Raw genomic sequence first — 22,759 nt, forward strand, 5'->3', positions numbered from 1 at the left:
TGGACTCCTTGACAATGTGAAGAATACTCCAACCCTCTCAGAAAAATGTTCGCAGATGTATTCTGACATACTTCATGGTATTGGAAATAGAAAATAAGCTGCTTTGTATTCCTAAAGAGGATGCTGCTGATCTGAAATGCAAAAGGTTTTGCTTTCTGTTGTTATTCCAGTTGGAGGAATGAGGAGCCATATTCTCTCATCTTATGTCTACCGGCCCCTCCTCCCTTTTGACCAGCAGCCGGATTTTGGCAGCCATCTTAGGTTATCTGTATTATTTTACAAGGAGCCTCTACTTTTTTTGCTTGTATTTCACCAAGCTGCAAACAAACGAACTGTAAAACTGAAGTAGAGTCAAGTAGAAAGATCTCTAATGTAAACAAGATAACAAAGCCACAAAGTTTTCCACCAAATTACCTGAGAAAAGTAGGAGTCTAGGAAGTTCATGTTTATTGCCCCTTCACCATAGTCCATGTTGGTTCCTTCTATGGAATGCCTTGTTCTCATCGTTCTGGACCGTCCTGCGGAACAGTTGCTAAGTCCAGCGGCTGCTCCGAATGCTGCAGCGGCTCCAGATCCTGCAGCTGCTCCAAGGCTGGTGGTCACTTCCATTCCCGAAGCTCCTTCCATCACCATCCCTCCAGTGCATGTATTTGTAAAAACTTCTAAAAACAGGAGAAAATTCGATAACATCTCATGCTGTGATTTGTTTTGTTTTGTTGTGTTTTCCTGGTCTTTGATATCCGTGAGCAGTTGCCAAGTAAAGCAAGTATGTGGGAGAAAATACAATTTTATGACTCGAGGTGATAAGAACATCCCGCAGTCTGTTATGTGAGAGTAACAGAGGAGGTGAGGACGTAACAGAGGATATTAGCAGATGAAATAGCTCTGAAAACATGCTAACTGAAAAAATATACAAAGGAAATAGATTTTCAGTGACAACGGCCAGAAATGAAAAAGTAAAAACAGAATATTCAGCACACAGCAATGGAAAGCTTCTAATGTAATGCTTGTTTGTTTTCAGGAAAAAAAGAAATTATAATTAAGCTGTCATATTGGCTCAATATGGAAACCAAAGAGGAAACATACATAATGTAATCATGCAAATTAGCAGATGCTAATTTGGTGTCTTGGTGCTTAATGAAAATTTAATAAGCTGTGACTATTTTGCCTGTTACTTTTACATTGCATTTTCATGGAAAGCTATTTTTTCTAGAGAATTCTGAATATAGTTTTTGCTATGTAATTATAATGGGAGAAGCAGGTAAGGATTAAGGATTAAGGTAGCTGATAAAGACAGTTACCTTTTTGGGGGAGATCTTATGCGGACTTTTCAGGCTGGACATTTAAAAACAATCTATTGCTAAGCATGGAATTAAGAAAAAATTGAATATTAGGCATTAGGTCTTATGGTTCTAGTTTACACCTTAGTTGTAGCGTTGAGATAAGATGAATAAAACAGTCATTTGGTAAACCAAAGAAATAAATAATTTCACCTATATGACAAATAAGCGATCCTTGTCCCATTATGATTAAATATAAGAATTGGTAATTGAACTCAAATCAGGATCCTGTTAGCTCTGGGGAAGGAATAAGGGCAACAAGACCTAGGATGTGCACACATGAGGCTTTAACTGCAAATATTACTATTGTTGATAGGCAAAGTTGGGTGGTGAGTGCATAGTGTTTGTTATATTTTCCTTTACATTTTTCTATATGTGTGAAATCTTTGCTAATTAAAAAATTAATAATTGACTCCCTGAGAGTTCTACTTCAGTTTATTAAAGTTTGGAAAAGTATAACAAATCTTCAGCTAGTAAAAAATGGTGACATCAGTGGACAATGAACTTATTGAAGCCAGAGCTAGGTCACAGAATTGACTGATATACTAACAGTAAACCATTTCATTGAAACCCTATTTCAGAGGTAACATCTCTCAGTATGTGCACAAATATGCAAATTATTAAGAAAAGAATTTAGAACATTTCTTATCTTTCAATATTTCTTATTTAACCCATTATTGCTTTCAAAAATAAATTTTATGTTCACTTACCAGAATTTTCCATGTAATCAACTCCACTGGCAGTTATAGGTGGCACATAGATATTTGCGATTTCCTACAAACCACATGCAAAAAATAAATACATTTAAAAATTACCCAGATTTCACCAATATAAGTAAGATATGCAAATGGAGACATTACAAGAATTCCAACTTCTTCCAGGAGTAACCATTTTTATGATTTGACATCTGAAGAGCTAAGATCCTAAAAGGCTCCATTCATTTTAGTACTGACTCTCATGGGTCCTTGAGGGTCAGGAGTATCATTTTTATACCCCATTACCTCTTTATCTATATGAATATAAATCGAATTTTGTTCTGTATGATTGAAATAAATGTTTTACAAAGTGTATCCTCACCTTGTCTTCAGGTTGGGCTCCTTCGATTCCCCACGGACGAATTGCTCCTTCTGAACCATCAGGCACTGGCATGAATCCACCCGACACTCCCCCGATAGGACCGGTCCCAAAGTAACAGGTCAACAGCAGAAGGGGGGCCACTAGTATATAGGAAAACAAAATATCAGAACATTTGAGTCACTTGGAAACAATTTGACATGGCAATTGCCAGAAACATTACAAAGAAAATACAATATTTTGTAACGCTTATGGATAATCTAATAGAAAGCAAAATTCGTTTCTACAAAATAAAATTTAGTAAATTAAGCATACTAAAATTTCACATGATTATGAAACTGAAGGAGACAGATCAGATTATTCTTGAGACACGTATATTGTTTTCTTAAAATAGGCACTGTTCGATGAATGATAAAGGTGGCCATTCAGTTCCTCAATCATTTTCCGTAATATATATTTTTTTATTATTGCATTTATTTGTACATGTTGAGGCTATGTATATGGTGTCAAGGGAATACACACCTGAAGAGTCAAGATTTTAGGTGGGCATTATAGTGATTTGGTAATCTGGTCTCCAATGATCTCTTAGAGAATAGCCATTAACTTGCAAACTCCCTCAGCAACTAGAGTGATGATCTAATATCATTGCACTTTTAATTGTGACTTAGGAATTCGTAGCTTGGAGGGGCCTTCCTGCCTGGGTAATTACCATTCTTTCTGTGTGTATCAGTCACATCTTAGCAATAAAGATTAACATCATTCTCAGGCTAATGGGCCAAGAGAGAAAGGAGGCACTTCTCAGTCTAGGTAGTCAGTGACCCCACCTCCACCTTTGGCCTGCTGAGGCCACCTGAATCCTAATGTTTGAATTCTGTTCACTTACTGGCAGCTTAGTGAGAGATTTAAGAGTATATAGCCTCTGGAGTCAGACTTCTAGGGTTTGAGTTTTGGTTCCACCATTCACCAGCTGGACAAATTATGTTTTTTCTTGCCTCCATTAACTGATCCAAAGAATGGGAGAATATATAGTATCTACCTCATAGATTGTTGTGAGGATTAAATGAGTTAATATAGATAAAGGATGGTACTGAGTGCCATGAGGACTTGCCAGTATTGTTTGGATGGGCTACATCAGTTGTACAAATTAGGTCAGTTTTATATATTTTATATACACATAAATGAAAAAAATTAGGCCAAGTATATAAAATAAAATAAGTTGGACATAATACATTTTCTCAAAATTTAACATAATGTTCATATAAGTGATACTTCTAAAGGTTTTCTTTGCTTATTGCCATTCTTAATTCTATGACTTTGTTAAATGTGTGGGAAGGGTCAAATATTATAAATGGACAAATTAGTTTTGAAAAGTAATGAATATATATCTGTATGGTCAGTATTTTTAGGTGGCCATAGTAGTCTTTTAGAAATCTTGTTTATCATTGTGTGTGCAATATGTATTAGGTTTTTACATATGCATCCAGAGAAAGTTCTGTCCTGCACAAAATTCAAGATACGACATTTTGCAAATGGTGATATTTCACATGAAGCAAATGTGATTGTGGGAATAATGGAGTATATGTCCTCTGTCATCCTGAGCCACAATCCCAAATGTACAGTAGCCTAGAGGATATATGCATACCTCAAAATTCAACATTTCAAAATCAGGCTTATCATTGCCACCCTACTTATCTGTGCTTCCTCTGATATTTTCAATTTCAGTTAATGGTTTCAGTAGTAGCCAGATTCAGTGGTGCCTATGGACTTTTGTTCCACTCTTCCTATCTATTTGTCTCCAGATCCTCTCCATGTACCCGCATTGTGCCTTGCACATCAATCCTTTCCTTTCCAGTCTTATGCCATGGCTCAAAACCTGGCCTCCATCATCCCTTGTGAACTATTACAATAACCTCCTAACTGTTCTTTCCTTTTTAATTTACAGTACACACTGTGCCAATGTTATCTTTCTAAAATACAAATATGATCGTGTTAGTCTTTTATTCAAATGCTCTCAGCAACCTTCCTTTCCATGTGTGTGTAAGCTCTTTCAAATTAGTCCCAAAGCGTTCTCCAGTTTCATCTCCTTCACTCTCCACAATTTCCCCTTGCTTTAACCTCCCAAGGCTGTGTGCTTCCTAAAACCTGCCAAGCATTTTCTGGCTTTGGCTCACGCTGTTACCCTTTGGAAACACCTTTCCCTCTTTTTGTACTTGCTATAGCCTACTCATTTTCCAAGGCTCAAATGGATGATTCCCCTGAGTCTGTGAAACCTCTGCAATATTCCTTAGTGTTCACTTTTATTTTATATTATATTATTATATATATTACAGCTTTATCATGGTATATGTTTTCCATAGAGCTAGACATGAATAAATCTACTACTACATGAAAACCAGAATCAAGTTCCCTTTCTTGGGAACTTGATTGATCTTGATTGAACTTGGTTGATTGAACTTGATTGATCTATATAAAGACTCATATATAGGTACTTGAAAAATTTTTGGTTTTGAAATTGACTAATCATGACATTGGAAAACTGAAACTCTGAGTGTCAGTTTCAGCTATTAAATGAAATGATGCATGATAACTTTAGAATAGTAAACACTTAAGGGGAAAGAGGAAGGAGAATATATGGCATGTGTAGGAGGCCACTAAATGTATGGATAGCAATTTATTTCTTTTTTTTTAAAGAGATCTGAATAAATATGGCAAATATTAATGTCTGTTAAGTCTGAGTGATGGTTATATGTTATATGATTATATGTGTGCAAATATTAATATCTGTTAAGTCTGAGTTGTGGTTATATTTGTGCTTGTCATGGCAATTTTCTGTTCTTCTTTGTGGTTTAAAAATATCTCATAAATTAAAAAAAATTAAATTAAGAGGTTGAATAATCATTTTAACTCTAAATGTCTATGATTCTGTAATAAATTAGGGAAGTGACTGTGAATTTATCAAGGATTTCTTTTATTTACACTATAAGAATTTGCCATGAAGTTCTTTTAAATAGAGACTTGTTACATTCAAAATACTAATTGAGTCACACGATTTTAAGTGTAACTTTTTGAAACCTACCTATTAAAAAAATAAATTTTAGTTTTATTGAAAAATAATACATGTATGTAATTTCCCTCAATGTGTTCAATAAACTTAATATATTAAGTATGAGAGCCTTACAGGAGTATATTTTCAGGTAGAAAGCTATTCTGAGGAAATTCTAGATTAAGCAATAACTTCTCAGAGTCCGTGATATATTTATGTGCATCGTAAAGCTCAAGGCTTATGATATCTTATATATTTTCCCTCAATTTATTTGGTCAGGGTTCTATTTTATTTTAGAATTTTATGAGATTTGTATACAAAAAAGACATTTTAGAAAGTGCCACACTCATGGATAAAGTCATTATTTTGACCATGAACATCATGGCCAGTGTGTAGACTATTCATGCTTCAATTTTTTCCTTCTTGAGTCTCTCGTGTCGTTTTCTATATGTCTAACATATACGACTTGCTTCTCTGTATTATAAATACAGATTGTTGGCAGGTGACGTGTTAGCTTTAAACATTTCTGATTTTTCCTGAAAATGCCATTTCCGATACTTCCTGAAAATACCATTTCCCCCCAGCTTTGCCTCTAAAACAACTGCGGAGATGCATTGTCCATGCAGCGGGAAGGCCTCTGCATGTGCTGACACCCAGTGCAAGCAGGATGATGCTGCGGCATACTCACACAGCAGCAGCAAAAGACCGAGGAACAGTAGGCCGATGGCGGCAGGCCCCAGCCTCCCAGGCGGCTTTTTAACGGGCTCAGGGGTTGTGGTCGGGGGTGAAGTTTTACAGATGTTATTGTCGTCACACAGACAGACTTCCAGAGTCAAGTCCTCCGGGGTCTTACACCATGTGCCCTTGTCGTCCGTGACGACCAGGGAGATTCTGTACACACCGGGAGATACTGGCTGCAGAGTTGTTAGGGTTGCAGAGGTGTCTGAAGGGAAACAACCAAACGAATCAGCAGTAGAACAAAGCGTATCTTGCTCCTTGTTCTGAAAACTATGTTTTGTTTTTTTTTTCTTTTTGGTGAACAGAACCAGAGTTGCCATAGACATCACTGTCACAAATAGTAGGGCGAGGCTTGAGCAGATACGAGGGCTTTCGGAGATCAGTGGGGCAGTACTTCCTCCTGTCCTCCTGTCTGCCCCAGATGGGCCCATTATTCTCCCCCGTGAAAACTCAGTCCTATATTTTTCCTGCGGTATGCGGGCCTCTCACTGTGGTGGCCTCTCCCATTGCGGAGCACAGGCTCCGGACGCGCAGGCTCAGCGGCCATGGCTCACGGGCCCAGCCGCTCCGCAGCATGTGGGATCCTCCCGGACCAGGGCACGAACCCGCGTCCCCTGCATTGGCAGGTGGACTCTCAAACACTGCGCCACCAGGGAAGCCCCTCAGTCCTATCTTGATTTTCCCCCCAAAGAGGAGGGGAGATGGGCATCATTTAAATCCCAGACCTCCTTCTTCTGGGACTTAACCACTCTTCTGTACGTCTGCACCAACCCCTGGACCCCTGGTGTAGACATCTGAATGTAGCCCTTCCGCCTCACTCCATGCTTTGGTGCCTGACTTATCAAGACTGAGTTTCTGCTTTGGCTGCTGCTACTTCAGCTGCTCCTGTCAGTACTCGTCCCATGAGCCTAATGCCAGTTGTATGGGATTCCCTGCGGTGAAGGCCTGTTGCTTCTCTGACTCATGAGCAATGATCATTCTCCATTCTTCATTGCTATGCTATCCCTTCCTAAGTGGGCTCCAGCAGCAGCTCTCATAAGCTGTAGGGTTGTATCCCTTGAATCATTCTTGACCCCATCATGCCCCTTGACATTGTGCCCGATCCACCTAGTCCAACCACTGCTACCTTGCCTACCCTCACCCACACAGGTGTGTCTAGTGCCAGGTCCTGTCTCTCTATGATGTTCCTTTTGTAGCCTTTTCACTGGACATGTGTCTGGTAAACCCATTCGGCTACATGCACAGTTTGGAGCTAGATCCCTACACCAGGATCAGCAAGACCCCAGGAAAGAAGGCCACGGAGGACAAGATGCCTTTGGTGACTCTAGCAATGGCAGATCCCTATGACTAGGGTACCACAGAGTAAGCACATTCATGAACGGAAGCAAGATTAGTTCAGAAAAGAGCTAGAGATGAGTGAGTTCATTTACAGAGGATTTGAAGTGGCCTGCTGGTCATTATGAAATCCTAAAAGGGAGAAGATTCTTATTGTCTAATGGCTTTTTCTGTGAGACTCCTGGAAAACAGAGGAAATGTGAAATTAGCATGATAAAGGTTAAGAGAAAAGAAAGGATGGATTAGCTCTTGCCCATTGGCTAATAGGTTTACAAATTTCAGTCCACCATGCTCTCAAGATTCCTGACTAGTGACCCACTAGTGACAGCCTTGAGCAGGCTGACCCCTCCAGCGCTTCATGTCTGTTGACAGCCTGCAGACATGAAGGCTGTATTTAGAAGCCTAAACAGCTCTGCAGTAAAATAGGTGCCTGCCTCTAATCTTTTTATTTTTGGGGGCTGCCGTGGAGGTACAGATAAAAATATAAAGATATCCAAAAATTGGAGTCCACATGAAAAGCAGAAAATATTAAAGAGTGCTAATATCATATCATCCCTTTTCTTTCCTGAAGAGGGAAGAAATTCATGAGGCTAGGACCTCATCTTCATTGCAAAGAATTTTAAAAACTACTCTTGGAAAGGAACTGCTCCCAAATGAACTCTCTCTTAACCTTCTGGAAATATAAAGAAGCAGCAACTTTCATTTGTGGAAGCAGCTTTACAAGTAAGTACTCACCATCAAGTTTTGTGATCGTCCACACTGGCATTTTTATAGTTCGACTGTCCTGTGAAAATGTGTAGGAGCCAGTATAGTCATCGTTGTCCAGTAATATAGCTGTGACAACCACGGAGGGTGATGAACTACAGGTTGTTTTCTTTTTCAGGACAATTGTTGGACACTTGTCATTAAAATCAGGTAGTCGGACAAATATGGTGCCTGTAGCAGTTTCACCTGTTTTTTCTATAAGAGTGACATTTTAGAGTTAGAGAAATGTACACAAGTTGTACAAAAAATAACTAAACCTTTAAAATTTCTCTCACATGCAGCCAGATTAGTGTATCTACTCATGAGAAATTGTATTCGTTATTCCCACAGGTAAAAGGATGTCACCCAATTTCCACACCTTGTTGAGAGCAAATTTAAATTTATCAACTTGGCAGATGTCTTGATTAGAAGCATGGCTATTAATTTAATATGCTTGGAACCAAGACCTATAAGGTGATAAATTAACTGATTACAAATGAAATCAACATAAAAATAATAGTTTTCTTAAATGTATCCTACTGCACGAGCCCAGACTGTGTGAAAGATTTTTGCTTCTAAAGCTTGAGCCAAAGTATTTGGAATAAACTATGATTTATTTTTATTACCCAAAATATAAAGTTTATTGAAGAAAAATTTTTTAATGTTGACAATCAAAAACCATAAAATAAAAATCTCTCAGTGGTGGCATTATGAATTATTTCTGTTGTTTCCCTTAGTGCTTTTTTCTCTTTTCCCAGATAACATGATTTTGGGTGTTTATTCTTTTGTTTTATTTTTATGTTTGCTGATCGCCTTGAGCATAAATTAATTTTACACTTAGGGAAACACACATAGTCAGTAAATATTATTTTAAAAACATTTCAAAAGATTTTTATTGTTCAATGATATAAGTGCTTGAGGTCTCTATAAGTAACTCACTCTGTGTGTAAGTAACTCACAAAGGCACCTCACATTGGAGCTGAGCTTCCCCGATAAGCTTTCTGTCTCAATCTTTATCCACCTTCTCAAACCCAGAAATTCCTGCCCCAACAGCCAACAATAGGACCAACAAAGAATTCACTGGTCCAACAAACTCCAGTGAGAAACTGGGATGCTCAGTCTTCTCCTGGATTTACCCACCTCAGACTTGAGACCCAGGGCCCCTAAGATAATTAACTTCATCTAATGATAAAGGTAATGTGTTAATAATCACAATCATCTATTCATCAAGAAATGCCAGTTGGAGTAACATTTCTCTAAAAATGAAATATTTTTTCTTACCATCTGTGGCCAGAACCTCAGCTGTGATTGTCTTGTTAACTATGACAGCAACATCCCGAACAGTATTTTTGACAAATTTGATTTGAGCAGTGTTTGAATCAATAGTTAGCAAACCACCGTCATTACGTCTCAAGGTGTATCTGTTTTGTAATAGAAAACAACAATAGGTTTTTTTTCCAAACATGGAATGTTACCTATTTAATGAAAATGACTCATTAATATTTATTTATACTTAGTATAAGACTATGAAATATACTTTTATAAAAGCAGCAGAAGCTTAACATATTAGCACAGACAAGCAGTATTTCATAATCCTTAAGTATATGTTAGCCTGGTTTTTCAATTTTCTGCTCTGCTCAGTAAAATAACTGTGTCCTTGTTCTTTTTTTTAATGAAGATTATTATTATTGTTTTATTTTAAAATTTCTTTTTGGCTGCATTGTGTCTTTGTTGCTGCATGGGCTTTCTCTAGTTGGGGCGAGCGGGGGCTAGTCTTTGTTGCGGTGCGCGGGCTTCTCATTGCGGTGGCTTCTCTTGTGGAGCACAGGCTCTAGGTGCGTGGGCTTCAGTAGTTGCAGCACGTGGGCTCAGTAATTGTGGCACATGGGCCCTAGGGCATGCAGAATACAATAGTTGTGGCACATGGGCTTTGTTGCTCCGTGGCATGTGGGATCTTCCCGGACCAGGGATCGAACCCATGTCCCCTGCATTGGCAGGTGGATTCTTAACCACTGCACCACCACGGAAGTCCCTGTGTCCTTGTTCTTTATACTGCAGCAGCTACTTTGCATGGTGCTCTACTATTTTAGGCATATGTGTCTTGTATGTGCTGTTCTATCTGACTGCATCACGGTCTTCTGGTGAAATTCAACTCTTTTTTAAGGCTCAACTGAAAGTCTCCATGAAACTTTTTCCTGATCTCTCTAGACAGGCTAAGTCATTCTTTTCTTAGTTTCCACTTTAACTTGTGCTTATGCTACCTTTGCTCATAGCACGCCTCTTCTTGAGTTACATGGTTCCTTGAGTTGGCTGCTTTGTATCCCTTTGTATCCTTGGCACAGAATAGTTTAGTTGTTATATTGTAATAGTTTATAAATTAAAACTAGTCAAGGTAAACAACAAGGTCCTACTGTATAGCACAGGGAATTTGTTCAATATCCTGTGATAAACCATAATGGAAAAGAATATGAAGAAGATTATATATGTATAACTGAGTTGCTTTGCTGTACAGCAGAAATTAACACAACATTGTAAATCAACTAAACTTCAATAAAATAAAAAAAAATCAAGGAATACTAAAATATTAAAATAAAATCTCACTTGACAAATAAGGCAGCTTTGCCAGTGTCTTCATCAATGGCTTGATATGATCCCACGATATAACTGATCAGGCTTTTACCGCTTATGCCTTTTTGGACAGTAAATGTCTTGGAAGCAGGACGGAATACAATTCCTTCCCTCATATTTATTACTTTGATTATGAGTGAGGTTGACTGGACTGTGTATCGAGAGATAATTGATTTGTGAAATTCAGCTTTGTTTTTGACGGCGATACCAAGTTGCAAAGTTTGTAGTTCTTCATAATCTAGAGACTAGAGTAAAAATAAAATTAAAAGGAAAGAGGCGTTACAAAAATATGATCTGGAAAGAGGACAAGAGAGTTCTATGTTACGTGCTATGAATGAATCCTTTATTTCTATACAGCAAAACGGTTTCACAGATCTTCACAATGCTGTGATGAGACTCCTTTAGAATTTGTAACTCATGAAACCTCAGTTTGGTAATGGATACTTACAAAGCAGAGTACTTCTTTTTAGACTAACAAAACATCTTTATAGTTTCTTCAGGCTGTGTGGTACAGTGGAAAGAATCACAAATCTTCTATGGTAACATGGTTTGAACCCTGCTTCTGCTACTTAATAGCTATGTGACTCAGGGCACAATTTTTACTATCTCTGATCCTCAACTTTTTGCTTCTGGTAAAAAACCCTTACCTCATCAGATTGTTGTAAGGACTGAACTAATTAAGGCCCATAATACGTTCCTGTAAATGGCAGCTACGTCCATTCACAGAATAGTTATTGGATTCCTGTGCAATAATATCCTTTCTGGCTTTAAAAATTCCCTGTTGGCAAAGATAAAGTATCCTAATAATCTTGGTTGGCAAACAGGCCTCTGCAAAACGATGAGTGGGTGGCCCACCGACTCTTCAAAGAACCATTTTCAGATAGTCCTGTGTGTTACCTATTTGTTTGACTCTGTTATTGAGTGGCCCAAATCAAGGCCTGAGGTATCCCAGGATAGCTTTTTCCATTCACTAGTAAATTTTTTAAGGGTGATGGGACAAGGAAATGTTCATTTCGGTTACATTTGTGTATAACTGAAAATAATTATGGTATGAGAACCAGATTTGAGTTTTAACTTTGCAATGACTGGTTTTGTGGGCTCAAGTGTTTCCTAGTGGAGAAGAAGAGAACAATGCTTAAGTAGGTAATTATAATATAAGGGGTAATTGACAAAAGAGATTACAGAGTCTATGTGTGAAAGCGAGTGAAGACTTGTACTTGAGAAAGTCAGGAAAGGCTTCCGAGAGGTTTTCATGTGAGCAGAGTGATACAGGTTGAAGAGGAGTTATTCAGGCAGAGTGAAAGCACTTGCAAATACCAGTTACAGAAGGTGATAGGGAGATGACTGCTGAGAGGCCTTGGATGCAATTCTGAGGGGGCTGAAGGTCATCTCAAAGGCCAGCAGGAGGTCATCACCCTGGCTGCATATTAAGAGTCCCCTGAGGAGCCTTTAAGAACCGCTTGCTGCCTGGCCTTCCCTGCAGACCAACTGAACCAGTAGTTCCTAACTTGCCGCAGGCTGGGAGAAGCTGCCGGTCATTCACATGGACAATCTTGATTGAGGGCCATTTTCACAGCCAATGGAGAACAAGTAAAGTTTTTAAAGAGGAGAGGAGCTGGTCGAAATTGGCTTTAAGAAAAATGTGGTTGAAGGAGAATGAAGGGAAGTATACACAGGAGGTAGGTACGTCAATCAGGAACGGAGGGGGCAAGGCTGAGAAGAACACAGGCTGTGAGAAGGAAGACCAGGGCTAGACTTTAAGGGCGGTTTCTAGGGCAGAATTTGATGTCTGGCTCTAGGTGGTGAGAAAATGCCACGACTGAAGGACAAGGCCCAGGTTTCTAGTTTGGGAGACTGGATGACACCAACACAGAAGACTGGGAATATCTCATTCCTAGGCATTGTTGGGAGTTTATAACAAAACCCTTGCAACTGAGGATGGCTGTAACCCACTCTGAAAAGCAGAGTAATAGCAACCACTTATGTGGCTTCCAACAATCTAGAATTCCAGGGATCTCCCTGTTAAGGCATATTATGGATCTGTCATTCTACTGGAGTCACAGAATTAAAGAGAGAAGCTCCCATATAGTCCAATGTTCTATGGCAAGGAATGTCCTGAAATAGTGGTAATATTTTTCTAGTCTATACAATATCCAGGCATAAATAGCCTTATGTTATTTCAGATGAAGGGTCTATTGTAGCCAAGCCTGTTAAATGGAAGTGTTACTCAATTATTTATTTTTTATTTTTCAGATTTAGTTTTTACATTTCCATTTTCTAGAAAAAGTCACATTTTTTTTTCCCTCTGAGGACCATAGCTAATCCATTTAAAGTAAGTTGACAAATTCACAAGCAGCTATTCCATGTATTCTTGTCTGTTCCCGAGTTTAAGTCAGGAAGTGTGTTTTACTTTCTTGTGCATAAAACAGGCACACCGATAAATATATGTATATTAGTGTGTTTGTGTTTCTATAGAAAGTGTGATAGCTTGGAAGGAAACAAATCAACATGTTAAGAGAATTTCCTTAGGTAATGGGGCTATGTGTGTCTTCAAAATTCTATCTACTTTTATGTGTTTTTTATGTTTTCTATAAAGAAGTGGTATTATTATTCATAAGTGAATAAAGTTTATTTATGACAGTTTTGGTTAAAATATAGTAATAGTTTTGGTTAATACAGAACATTTTTCCCACTGGAGGGAAATCAGACCTTACCTTAACAACCTTCAAGATGCCTTCATTAGTTGTGAGATCAGTTTGTATTTCAAACCAGTTCCCATCATTTCCAGAGGTAAAGAAATACTCTGCAAGCCAATTATCTGTGAATTCTTCATCCAAATCTATTACTTGAAATCGAAGCAAGTCAGAACTTAAAGTGTTTTCCTTGATACTTGCTGAATACTAAAAAAATAAAAAAAAATTTTTTAAAAAAGCAAAATTTAAGACTCACTGGCAGGTTTTATCTAAATGAATTGTATTCATTCTGAATGGCATTAGTCATTAAATTCTCTAATTATGTATTGCCTCCTTGCTGGTTACTGAATTCTCATATTTTACAATAGCTTATTTTAAAAGAACAGTGCAGAGAGCTTAAATAAAAGCCAGCAAGCAGGCAAATCCTGGATTAGGATGGCAAGGTATAACATAAAAAAAATATATAATTATTTTTCAAGGAATGAAAGGCACACCTGCAGTTCTGTGAAGCTTGGGATATTATCGTTGACATCTTTCACTTTAATGCTACATTCACATTGTGCCGCAAGTCCTTCTCCATCTTTGTCTGTACCACTCACAACCAGATGATACTCGCTAACTTGCTAAATTTGGAGGAAAAATAAAGAAAAATGATTAATCTCTAGTGCCAGAGATACGAATGACAACTACTTGCTTCCCATGGGAAGGAGGTGAAAATATTCAAGTTCGTGGTTCATTCTCTAGAAGGACCACACGCACTTCATTGCCCATCATAGAGGAGGTATGTGGGGCTCTGGGTGGTTAGGTGGAAGTCTTTATGAGGCTAGTACAGGTTTTCTCTGAGCTTCTTAGGGCAGGATAGTACACTTAGAGCAAAAAGGGATAATGAGGATGGTGGGATGTTTATCGGAGGGAAACTCACTTACAGAGCTTCCCTGCTGGTCTGTTTGGAAAATCACTTGTATAAAAGTTATACAGAGTCTGATGGGGTAGCGTGCATTGATGGAGATGTGGTGGTAGGACAATGGAGCAGAGAGAGGAACGGGATTCTTTAGTATTCCGGAAGTAGGAGTAAATTTGAAAGAAGTCAGGAGAAAAAGCATGACACCAGAGAAGGCTTTACTCCAGATAGAAATTTCTCCCTCCATCTAAGAAATTTCCTTCTCCTCCATCATATGAGGGATTAACCCCGGTTCAGTCTCTGTTGTACATGCAATACCTTCCCTTAACTCCCCCGCTTTAACTCCCACAGGTATGCTGATACTTGTTTCCTTAGGTACAGTTGATTGCGCAGGTCTCAAGTACACATCCCACCCCAGCAGAATCACACTAGGATGCAAGGAGTTTCCCTAGATTGGGCCACGTGAGTCCTGGGAACCTCTATTCCTTCCTCCTTTCATTCTCAGGTAGAAAGGAGTCACCTCTCTTAGCATTCTTACAACAGAATCCTGAGTTATTGAACGCTCCGCAGTGCCTTGCTTTACCTCTCGATCAAGTGAACTGGTCAAAGTGTGGACTTCTCCGGTGTGTCTGCTTATGAGGAACATGGGTGTGCCTGCAGGTTCCTGAGAGATAATTTTGAAGGCAATTATAGAGTTCAAGTGGTTTGGCTCATCTGCATCTGTGGCATTTAGGATCATCACCAGTGAGTCTAGGAATACAGAAGAAGTTTATTAAAGAATATGTAAAGATTGACATTATGTTCACATGAAACGTTCGGCACAATTTCAAACTGATCTTTGTCATTTAAGATCTTAAAACTAGAGGGCTTCGCTGGTGGCACAGTGGTTGGGAATATGCCTGCCAATGAAGGGGACATGGGTTCGAGCCCTGGTCTGGGAAGATCCCACCTGCTGCGGTGCAACGAAGTCCGTGCGCCACAACTGCTGAGCCTGCCCCTTAGAGCCCACAAGCCACAACTACTGAAGCCCGCACGCCTCGAACCCGTGCTCCGCAAGAGAGAAAGCACCGCAAGGAGAAGCCCACGCACCGCAAGCTGCTCTCCGCAACTAGAGAAAGCCCGTGTGCAGAAACAAAGACCCAGCACAGCCAAAATTAAATAAATAAATAAATAAAATAAATCTATTTAAAAAATTTAAAAAAAAATCTTAAAACTATCTGTGTGGGGCTTCCCTGGTGGCGCAGTGGTTGAGACTCTGCCTGCCAATGCAGGGGACACGGGTTCGACCCCTGGTCCAGGAAGATCCCACATGCTGCGGAGCAATTAGGCCCGTGAGCCACAACTACTGAGCCTGCGCGTCTGGAGCCTGTGCTCCGCAACTAGAGAGGCTGCGATAGTGAGAGGCCCGCGCACCGCGATGAAGAGTGGCCCCCGCTTGCTGCAACTAGAGAAAACCCTCGCACAGAAACGAAGACCCAACACAGCCAAAAATAAATTAATTAAACAAAAAACAAAAAAACTATCTGTGTGCTAAAAAAATATTACATGTCACTTGCAATATCTCTTACTGACTCTGTCAATCAGGTGAGCTGCGCTGCCTTCCGTAAAAATCCTCCACTTCTCACTAAGCCTTGGTTGGTTGTGTTGAGGTTGGGACTATTTTCTCTTTATTTTTTCCCTTGCTGGTTGGACTTATAATTCTCCCTTCCCCCCCCATTATCCAAGTAATGAGTGTATCTCTGTCCCTTATAATCTAAAAAAGCCCAACTGATGCATCCAGGTTGCCTAAAGCCACCTCCTTAGCTTTGTGACTAGGATAAGCTTTGACTTGATAAAAATCACAACTTGGAAATATAGTACACTGGCTGTGGACAAGTAGCTCAACCACAAATATTAGAAAGGAAGACTCAGGTTATCTCGACGAATTTTTCTTCAAAACTACTGATGAAACTAAGAGGATAAATTAGCTTGTAAAAATGATGTACTATAGTGATACTTGTATCTGAAAAAAAAAATTAAAAATGGTAGTTAAGACTTACTCGAAGCACTATTTTCTTCAATTTCACCCGTGAGCACACTTTGTGAGAATACTGGAGCATTGTCATTTATATCTAAAATTTTGACTGTTAGTATAAGTGGTTTCTCTACATCTTGTCCCAGGACACTGAGAGCACGACAGGTAATCTAGAAAAGGAGGGGAAATGTTAATTAACATTCTACAAACTTTAGTTTGCCTATTATTAAAACTTGTAGAGACAAGGCCTCTCCTGGCATGTACAGTGCTTTTGTGCAAAGAGGAAAAGTATTTCCCCAGAGAGGAGACAAAGCAGGAAAAAGTGCCGACTCTGGGCATACCAGTTGGGCAAATTGCCCCTTCCTGCAGGCTGGTACGTGTCTCCTGGCAGCATGAAGCTCTTGGCAAACAGCGTGCTGGAGTTGAGCGCTCATGCACCCTCCTGGGGTATTCCTTCAGGGGCACAACCATAAGGGGAGGCTCTTTGTTTTATTTTATTTTTTAATTTTTTGGCCATGCTGCGAGGCATGCAAGATCTTAGTTCCCCAACCAGGGATCGAACCTACGCCCCCTGCAGAGGAAGTGCAGAGTCTTAACCGCTGGACTGCCAGGGAAGTCCAGGGGAGGCTCTTTGTAGAGGGACTAATATTGTTATTTGTCGATGGATGGATTCATGCACTGATCTCTCTTCTAAATTAACCTCCTAAAGCCACTGTGCACCAGGGGAAGGGTGGCCGATATCGAAGACACAAACTTACTTGGAAGCTTGGGGTTACCTCACGATCAACTATGGCTGTTATGTTAATTTCTCCAGTGTATTTGTCAATAATGAAGATTCCCAAAGGGGGCTGATCCACTCCTATTCCAGAAATGTGGTAGGTAATATTCTGGGTTGCTTTGAAGTCTGAAGTAATCTGTAGCCCAAAATACCGAAAATGTTAAGGTGATCATCACTCAGGCCTATTCCTTCCCCTCCTCTCCTCCATACTCTCAAGTCAGCTATTCATTTTATTCACACTTTCTTGACACTGTGCTGTTCCCTTTTTTGCCTTGATAGATAGTAGGAGTGTGAAATAAACTCAAATTTTTGCTTCTGTTGACCACTATGGACCAATGTGTCGTTAATCATTCTGGCTTTAGAATATTTGCCCAGATTGTGGTCACCATGGTGATGTTAAAAGGTTGAGAGAAAGTCAAGGACACTTAATATTGACAAGGCTACTTCTGGATGCTCCCTTCCTTCGCAGGTAACATTAAAAAAACAAAAAAGACATTTATTTTAGTTTAAAAAGGAGGAGCTGGAGAAAAAAAGGGAAAGGGATTATATAGTAACTGTTAATATTAGAATGCATTGCTTTTGTTATTATTTTTTAAACTTTTTAATAGGGAAAACTTCAAATATATTATAAAGTTAGAAGAATATAATGAGCCTGATATATCTCATCACCCAGCTTCAACAATTCTGAATACATGGCCAATCCAATGTTGACTGTCAACCATCTTTAATTATCTTATTGCTGTGTATTGGTATGGTATGATTTCAAATCCACTTAAAAAAAAATCTAAGAATACAGTTGTTTTGTTCTAAGAGTGAAGTTGCTTATGTTGAGAAAGCTGTGTCAGGATGTTGTCATGGACATCCGTGGCTGTCAATAAACACTCAGTAGCTCAGCTGTTGGAGAGCAATGTTGGGGGCTTATTGATACGAACATGTGGAGCAGCCATAATGGCTGGGGGACATTTAAGCTTTAAATATCAAGAGATTATGAGGACCTCTTGAGAGTGTTCAGTCTGGGCAAGGCAACTCTTTGCTGACCTAAATAGCTCTCTTGAAGACCTTGGGGCATTATTAGCTCCTGCCTGGGCAAGGCAGCTCTTTGCCTGGCAGTGGTGAAAACCACGATCTTGCTTGCCAGTACCACCGCCTCTGTTCCCTAGTAACGTGCTCTAGTGATAAGGGACTTGTGTTTTTGCACTGGACATCAGCTTGTGGTTGACTAAACTGGCTCTCCCAAGAACCAACTTGTAGAAAAGTACAGCTCAACTACATTTGTACTCTATTCCTTTAACCTCTCCCTTGCCTGGAACAATAGTGTGATTAATCTACTTGTGGTTAGGAGTACGGTATTTATTGGTTTATTGAGAGACATTATCTTATATGTTATTGGCTTGTGAAATTATTATAACTCATGCAGTGAACCCGTGTTAAATAAATTACTGATAAAAATCTTTTTCTCTGAGCATAATTTGCTGCCCCAAACAAAGCACTTTCTATATAATTTTTCTATTTGTTTGCTAGAATCTGAATCCAAAAAGGTGTATCCATTGAAATTGATTGAAATGTCTCTTAATTATGTTTTATTACTCTAGAAGCTATAGCTCCTTCATCTTTCTCTCTTTTAAATTGTTATTACTATTATTACTGTGTTTTTTGTTTTGTTGAAGATACCAGGTTATTTGTTCTGTGGACTCTTCAGTCTGCATTTTGCTAATTGGAATTGCCATATTATTTTAATTTACATCTAGTACATTTATTCTGAAAACGTTACTTCTGCTCATAAGACTTACTGTGGCAATTGGATTTCTTTTTGAGTTGTCTTCTTCTTCTCTGCAGGGTCTTGCAAATTTCACCCATTCACGTTTGTATCTCCTTTTGCCTTGTACCGCTGTCTCATATTCTCCATGTTGTCCTTTTGTCTTATGTAAAAAGGGATTCCATTTTATTATGCACATTGTTGGAAATTTTTGCTTTGAGTATTAATTATAGACACCTAGGTTGAGGAGCCTCCTATGTTTCAAGATCTCTCAGACTGTTAAATATCTAATTTTCTCTCCCTCACACTGTCAAGCAAAGAAGAAACATTAAATAACTAGAATAGCTACAGAGCTGTATGATTTTTAATATTAGCATTTAATTATATTTTATATTTGCTATATATATTCCACAACGTCTAACTATTCTGTGCATAAAAGACAGGTTTAATGAAAACCTGTTAATTTATTTAAGATAAGAAGAATGCATGAGATAAGTTACAATAATGACACTTATTCTTGCTAGTATTTAAATATTATTAGGTTAGCAATTAGAATTTTAATTATATTTTCACAATTAAATTATTAAATAATTTAAAACATTAAATATTTATTTTTCCTGAGTACAATTTTAATTTTTTAACCTAACTGTTACTTTAATTACAAAAAACTTTTTCATACTTTACCTCTATTCTCAATTCTCCATGAACCAAAAGGACCACCTGTAGACATTTAAATAAAGTCAAATTAAATGTGAATTCTTCAAATAAGTAATTATATAAGATAATAATCCTGGTTTTTACATTCTGCTGTTCATATTGTAGTTTGTTTCTATTTCAAAAGAAGTAGATTTGGAGATGCAGTATTCAAAGGGCAAAATCCTTCCAAAAAAAAGAAAATACTCTTCGTATAAACAAGTTCTTTCAGTTCTTTAATCTGACTACAGCATTTCAATGATACACAGGAGAATCTATTGGACTTTTCAAAATTCTAACAGTTGTTGCAGCAACCCGACATTTCTTACCTGGTTGCTCTATAAACACTTCCCGGGAGCTATGGAAGCTATTGCTTTGGGAAACAATGATGAGCATCATTGTGATAAGCTTCAGAAAGTGCCATAGGAGATTATTAAAAGCCATGACCTACGCTACTGACTTGTACAAAGGCAGTGCTGTATTAGTTAGTTGCAATTGCAAGGTAAGGCATATAGTCATATAAGAGTGGAGAGAGTGGAAAGGAACTAGTCTAATTTAGAGAATGAAACGTAAAAGATCGGGATATGCTATTCCAACCACTAGTGTTGTTTTCTGTGGGACATGGATCTGCGCATCTCTGCCTTACTAGTTCAATTTAAATTTGAGCTTAATATTCATACTGATCTGAAAAAAACTAAAAATAAAGGTAAAATGAAGCCAGGTGGGCCAGGGTCTTCACTTTCTCAAGGGCGTACAGGACCTTCATCTGTGTCATTTTCCCCCTGGAATGCATTCTTCTTTCCCTTCACACACTTAAATATTACTCATCCTTTAAGATGATTTCAAGTTCCAACAGTCTCCATGAAACTGTCCTTACTGATGTCTCCTTTTCTCAGTTTGTACAACACATATTCTATAACATGCAGTTTCGCTCGTAATGGTTTACCATGATTTATTATTTCTTACGGCTTTATGTGCATTGTGATATCAAGCCAAGAGAATTGCAAACTTCCCAAATCATTGCTTCTGTATTATTTTCCTTCTTGCAATTCGTACAATACCTGTCCCTCAGCAGATGTTTTGTGACTCACGGATTACCTAATCTGAAGAGAATCTGTTAGGGAAAAGATTGTGAAAAATAAATCAGAAGAAAAAAATGACTATTTTTTTGTGCCAGTTGCTATTCATAGAGCTTTATGTTTACTCTCTCACTTAGTATGGCAGTCGTCTGAAGGAGATTCTATTATTGTAATCCTTATTTCATGGATGAAGAAATGGAGACATGAGAGAATGAGTACTTTGCCCCAACTAACAGCCCCAGGAGAGCCAGGATTTGAACCCCTGCAACCTGACTCTAAAGCGTGCACATCACCACTACACTAGATCCTAACCAAAGTCAATGTAAATAAATAGAAAAAAAACTAGTCATAGAAAGAAAGTTATATGATAGTCAGTTTAGATTTCTTCCTGGCAAAGGCTGCAGTTATTCCTGAAACAATGTAGATTTATTACATTGTTTATTTTGGAAGGTTATAATAAAGAGGCAGGTCCCAGTCTGAACCAAAGGAATAATCATACCAGACATAGAATGCCAGGACCCTTCCATTCTAAAAATTTCAGTAAAATCTTTATTTCAAAGGGTGTTTTTTAAAATTGTCATGAAAAAGAACCATTATTTGTGGTTCTAACAGGTCTCAAAATGATTTTACAGCTTTGCTGCTCTTTATTAAACAATATCATGAGTTACTTGGGAGAAAAGACCAGAGCAATGTAGTCATTGTACTACTTTCTCAGTTCATAAGAACAACTCAGCCACACGTGAGAGGAGGGATGGACCAGGCACAATCTCTTTTACAGGAAAACCAGAAAGAGTCATCCAGAAAATATGAATCATGTTTGTACTAGCCCCACGGAGAATGATTCTTCTAGTAGACATTAAGACATGATTTCTGTTTTCCTGGGAAGCAAAGGAAGGACAAACCCTGAACTATGGAAAATGAGCATTGCAGACAGGTGTTTCTTACTTGTTCAATCATTTCAATGAATCAGAGCCCTTAGAGAAGTCACTCAGCCAGACCTTTACTGTTTCCCATCCTCTCTTTTAAAGTCAGGCCAACAAGAATGTTCTCCAATTTTAGGGAATATAGTGAAAATGGGATTATTTTTGTATTTCTAGGAATATGGGGCACTTCTGAATAATGCAGTGTTCTTTATATGTGTATTGAGACATATAATCATAGGCTTACATTATTTCAAATAGTGTTTTAAAGAATCTTTCCTGGGCTTCCCTGGTGGCGCAGTGGTTGAGAGTCCGCCTGCCGATGCAGAGTACACGAGTTCGTACCCCGGTCTGGGAAGATCCCACATGCCGCGGAGCGGCTAGGCCCGTGAGCCATGGCTGCAGAGCCTGCGCGTCCGGAGCCTGTGCTCCAACGGGAGAGGCCACAACAGTAGGAGGCCCGCGTACCACAAAAAAACACACACACAAGAATCTTTCCTATTTTAGTTAATTAATACTTATATGTGGCTACTTAGATGTTTTAGTTACTTTGTTCATATAAGTATTTTGAATATGTAATAAATATTTCAATAGCTTCTTGACAATGTAAATCAACTGAGTTTTCTTTTTTTGTGGCCTAGAGTCTAGGAAATACCAATGTGGAGAAAACACTCCATATCTTGAGAATTTCTTTACTTTTCTTTCTTCCCTTTGTTTCCTGGTTATTTTTATAATTTTTTGTTGTTGTTGTTTGTTTTGTTTTGTTTTGTTTTTGCGGTACGTGGGCCTCTCACTGTTGTGGCCTCTCCCGTTGCGGAGCACATGCTCCGGACGCGCAGGCTCAGCGTCCATGGCTCATGGGCCCAGCCGCTCCGCGGCATGTGGGATCCTCCCGGACCGGGGCACGAACCCGTGTCCCCTGCATCGGCAGGCAGACTCTCAACCACTGCACCACCAGGGAAGCCCTATTTTTATAATTTTGACTACATGGTTTTTAAAGCATTGATATGGTCTAAATACCTT

The 22,759-nt window shown here is 38.8% G+C and overlaps 1 protein-coding gene across 1 annotated transcript in view; it reads right to left on the reverse strand.

The window, feature by feature from the left end:
* DSG3 (desmoglein 3) overlaps positions 1–22,759 on the reverse strand; it is a 30,488-nt gene that overhangs the window by 2,487 nt on the left and 5,242 nt on the right. Inside the window, exons 2-15 of the mRNA XM_060121452.1 lie at positions 19,729–19,764; positions 19,079–19,207; positions 17,269–17,424; positions 16,536–16,680; positions 15,080–15,246; positions 14,090–14,218; positions 13,617–13,802; positions 10,876–11,147; positions 9,556–9,695; positions 8,266–8,490; positions 6,146–6,400; positions 2,418–2,557; positions 2,051–2,114; positions 415–662 (exon numbers count right to left, since the gene is read on the reverse strand). Of these exons, the coding sequence (XP_059977435.1) occupies positions 415–662; positions 2,051–2,114; positions 2,418–2,557; positions 6,146–6,400; positions 8,266–8,490; positions 9,556–9,695; positions 10,876–11,147; positions 13,617–13,802; positions 14,090–14,218; positions 15,080–15,246; positions 16,536–16,680; positions 17,269–17,424; positions 19,079–19,207; positions 19,729–19,764 (2,292 nt within the window). The remainder of the gene's footprint in view (positions 1–414; positions 663–2,050; positions 2,115–2,417; positions 2,558–6,145; positions 6,401–8,265; positions 8,491–9,555; positions 9,696–10,875; positions 11,148–13,616; positions 13,803–14,089; positions 14,219–15,079; positions 15,247–16,535; positions 16,681–17,268; positions 17,425–19,078; positions 19,208–19,728; positions 19,765–22,759) is intronic.

Source organism: Lagenorhynchus albirostris, chromosome 14, assembly GCF_949774975.1.
Source record: "Lagenorhynchus albirostris chromosome 14, mLagAlb1.1, whole genome shotgun sequence".
Taxonomy (NCBI): domain Eukaryota; kingdom Metazoa; phylum Chordata; class Mammalia; order Artiodactyla; family Delphinidae; genus Lagenorhynchus; species Lagenorhynchus albirostris.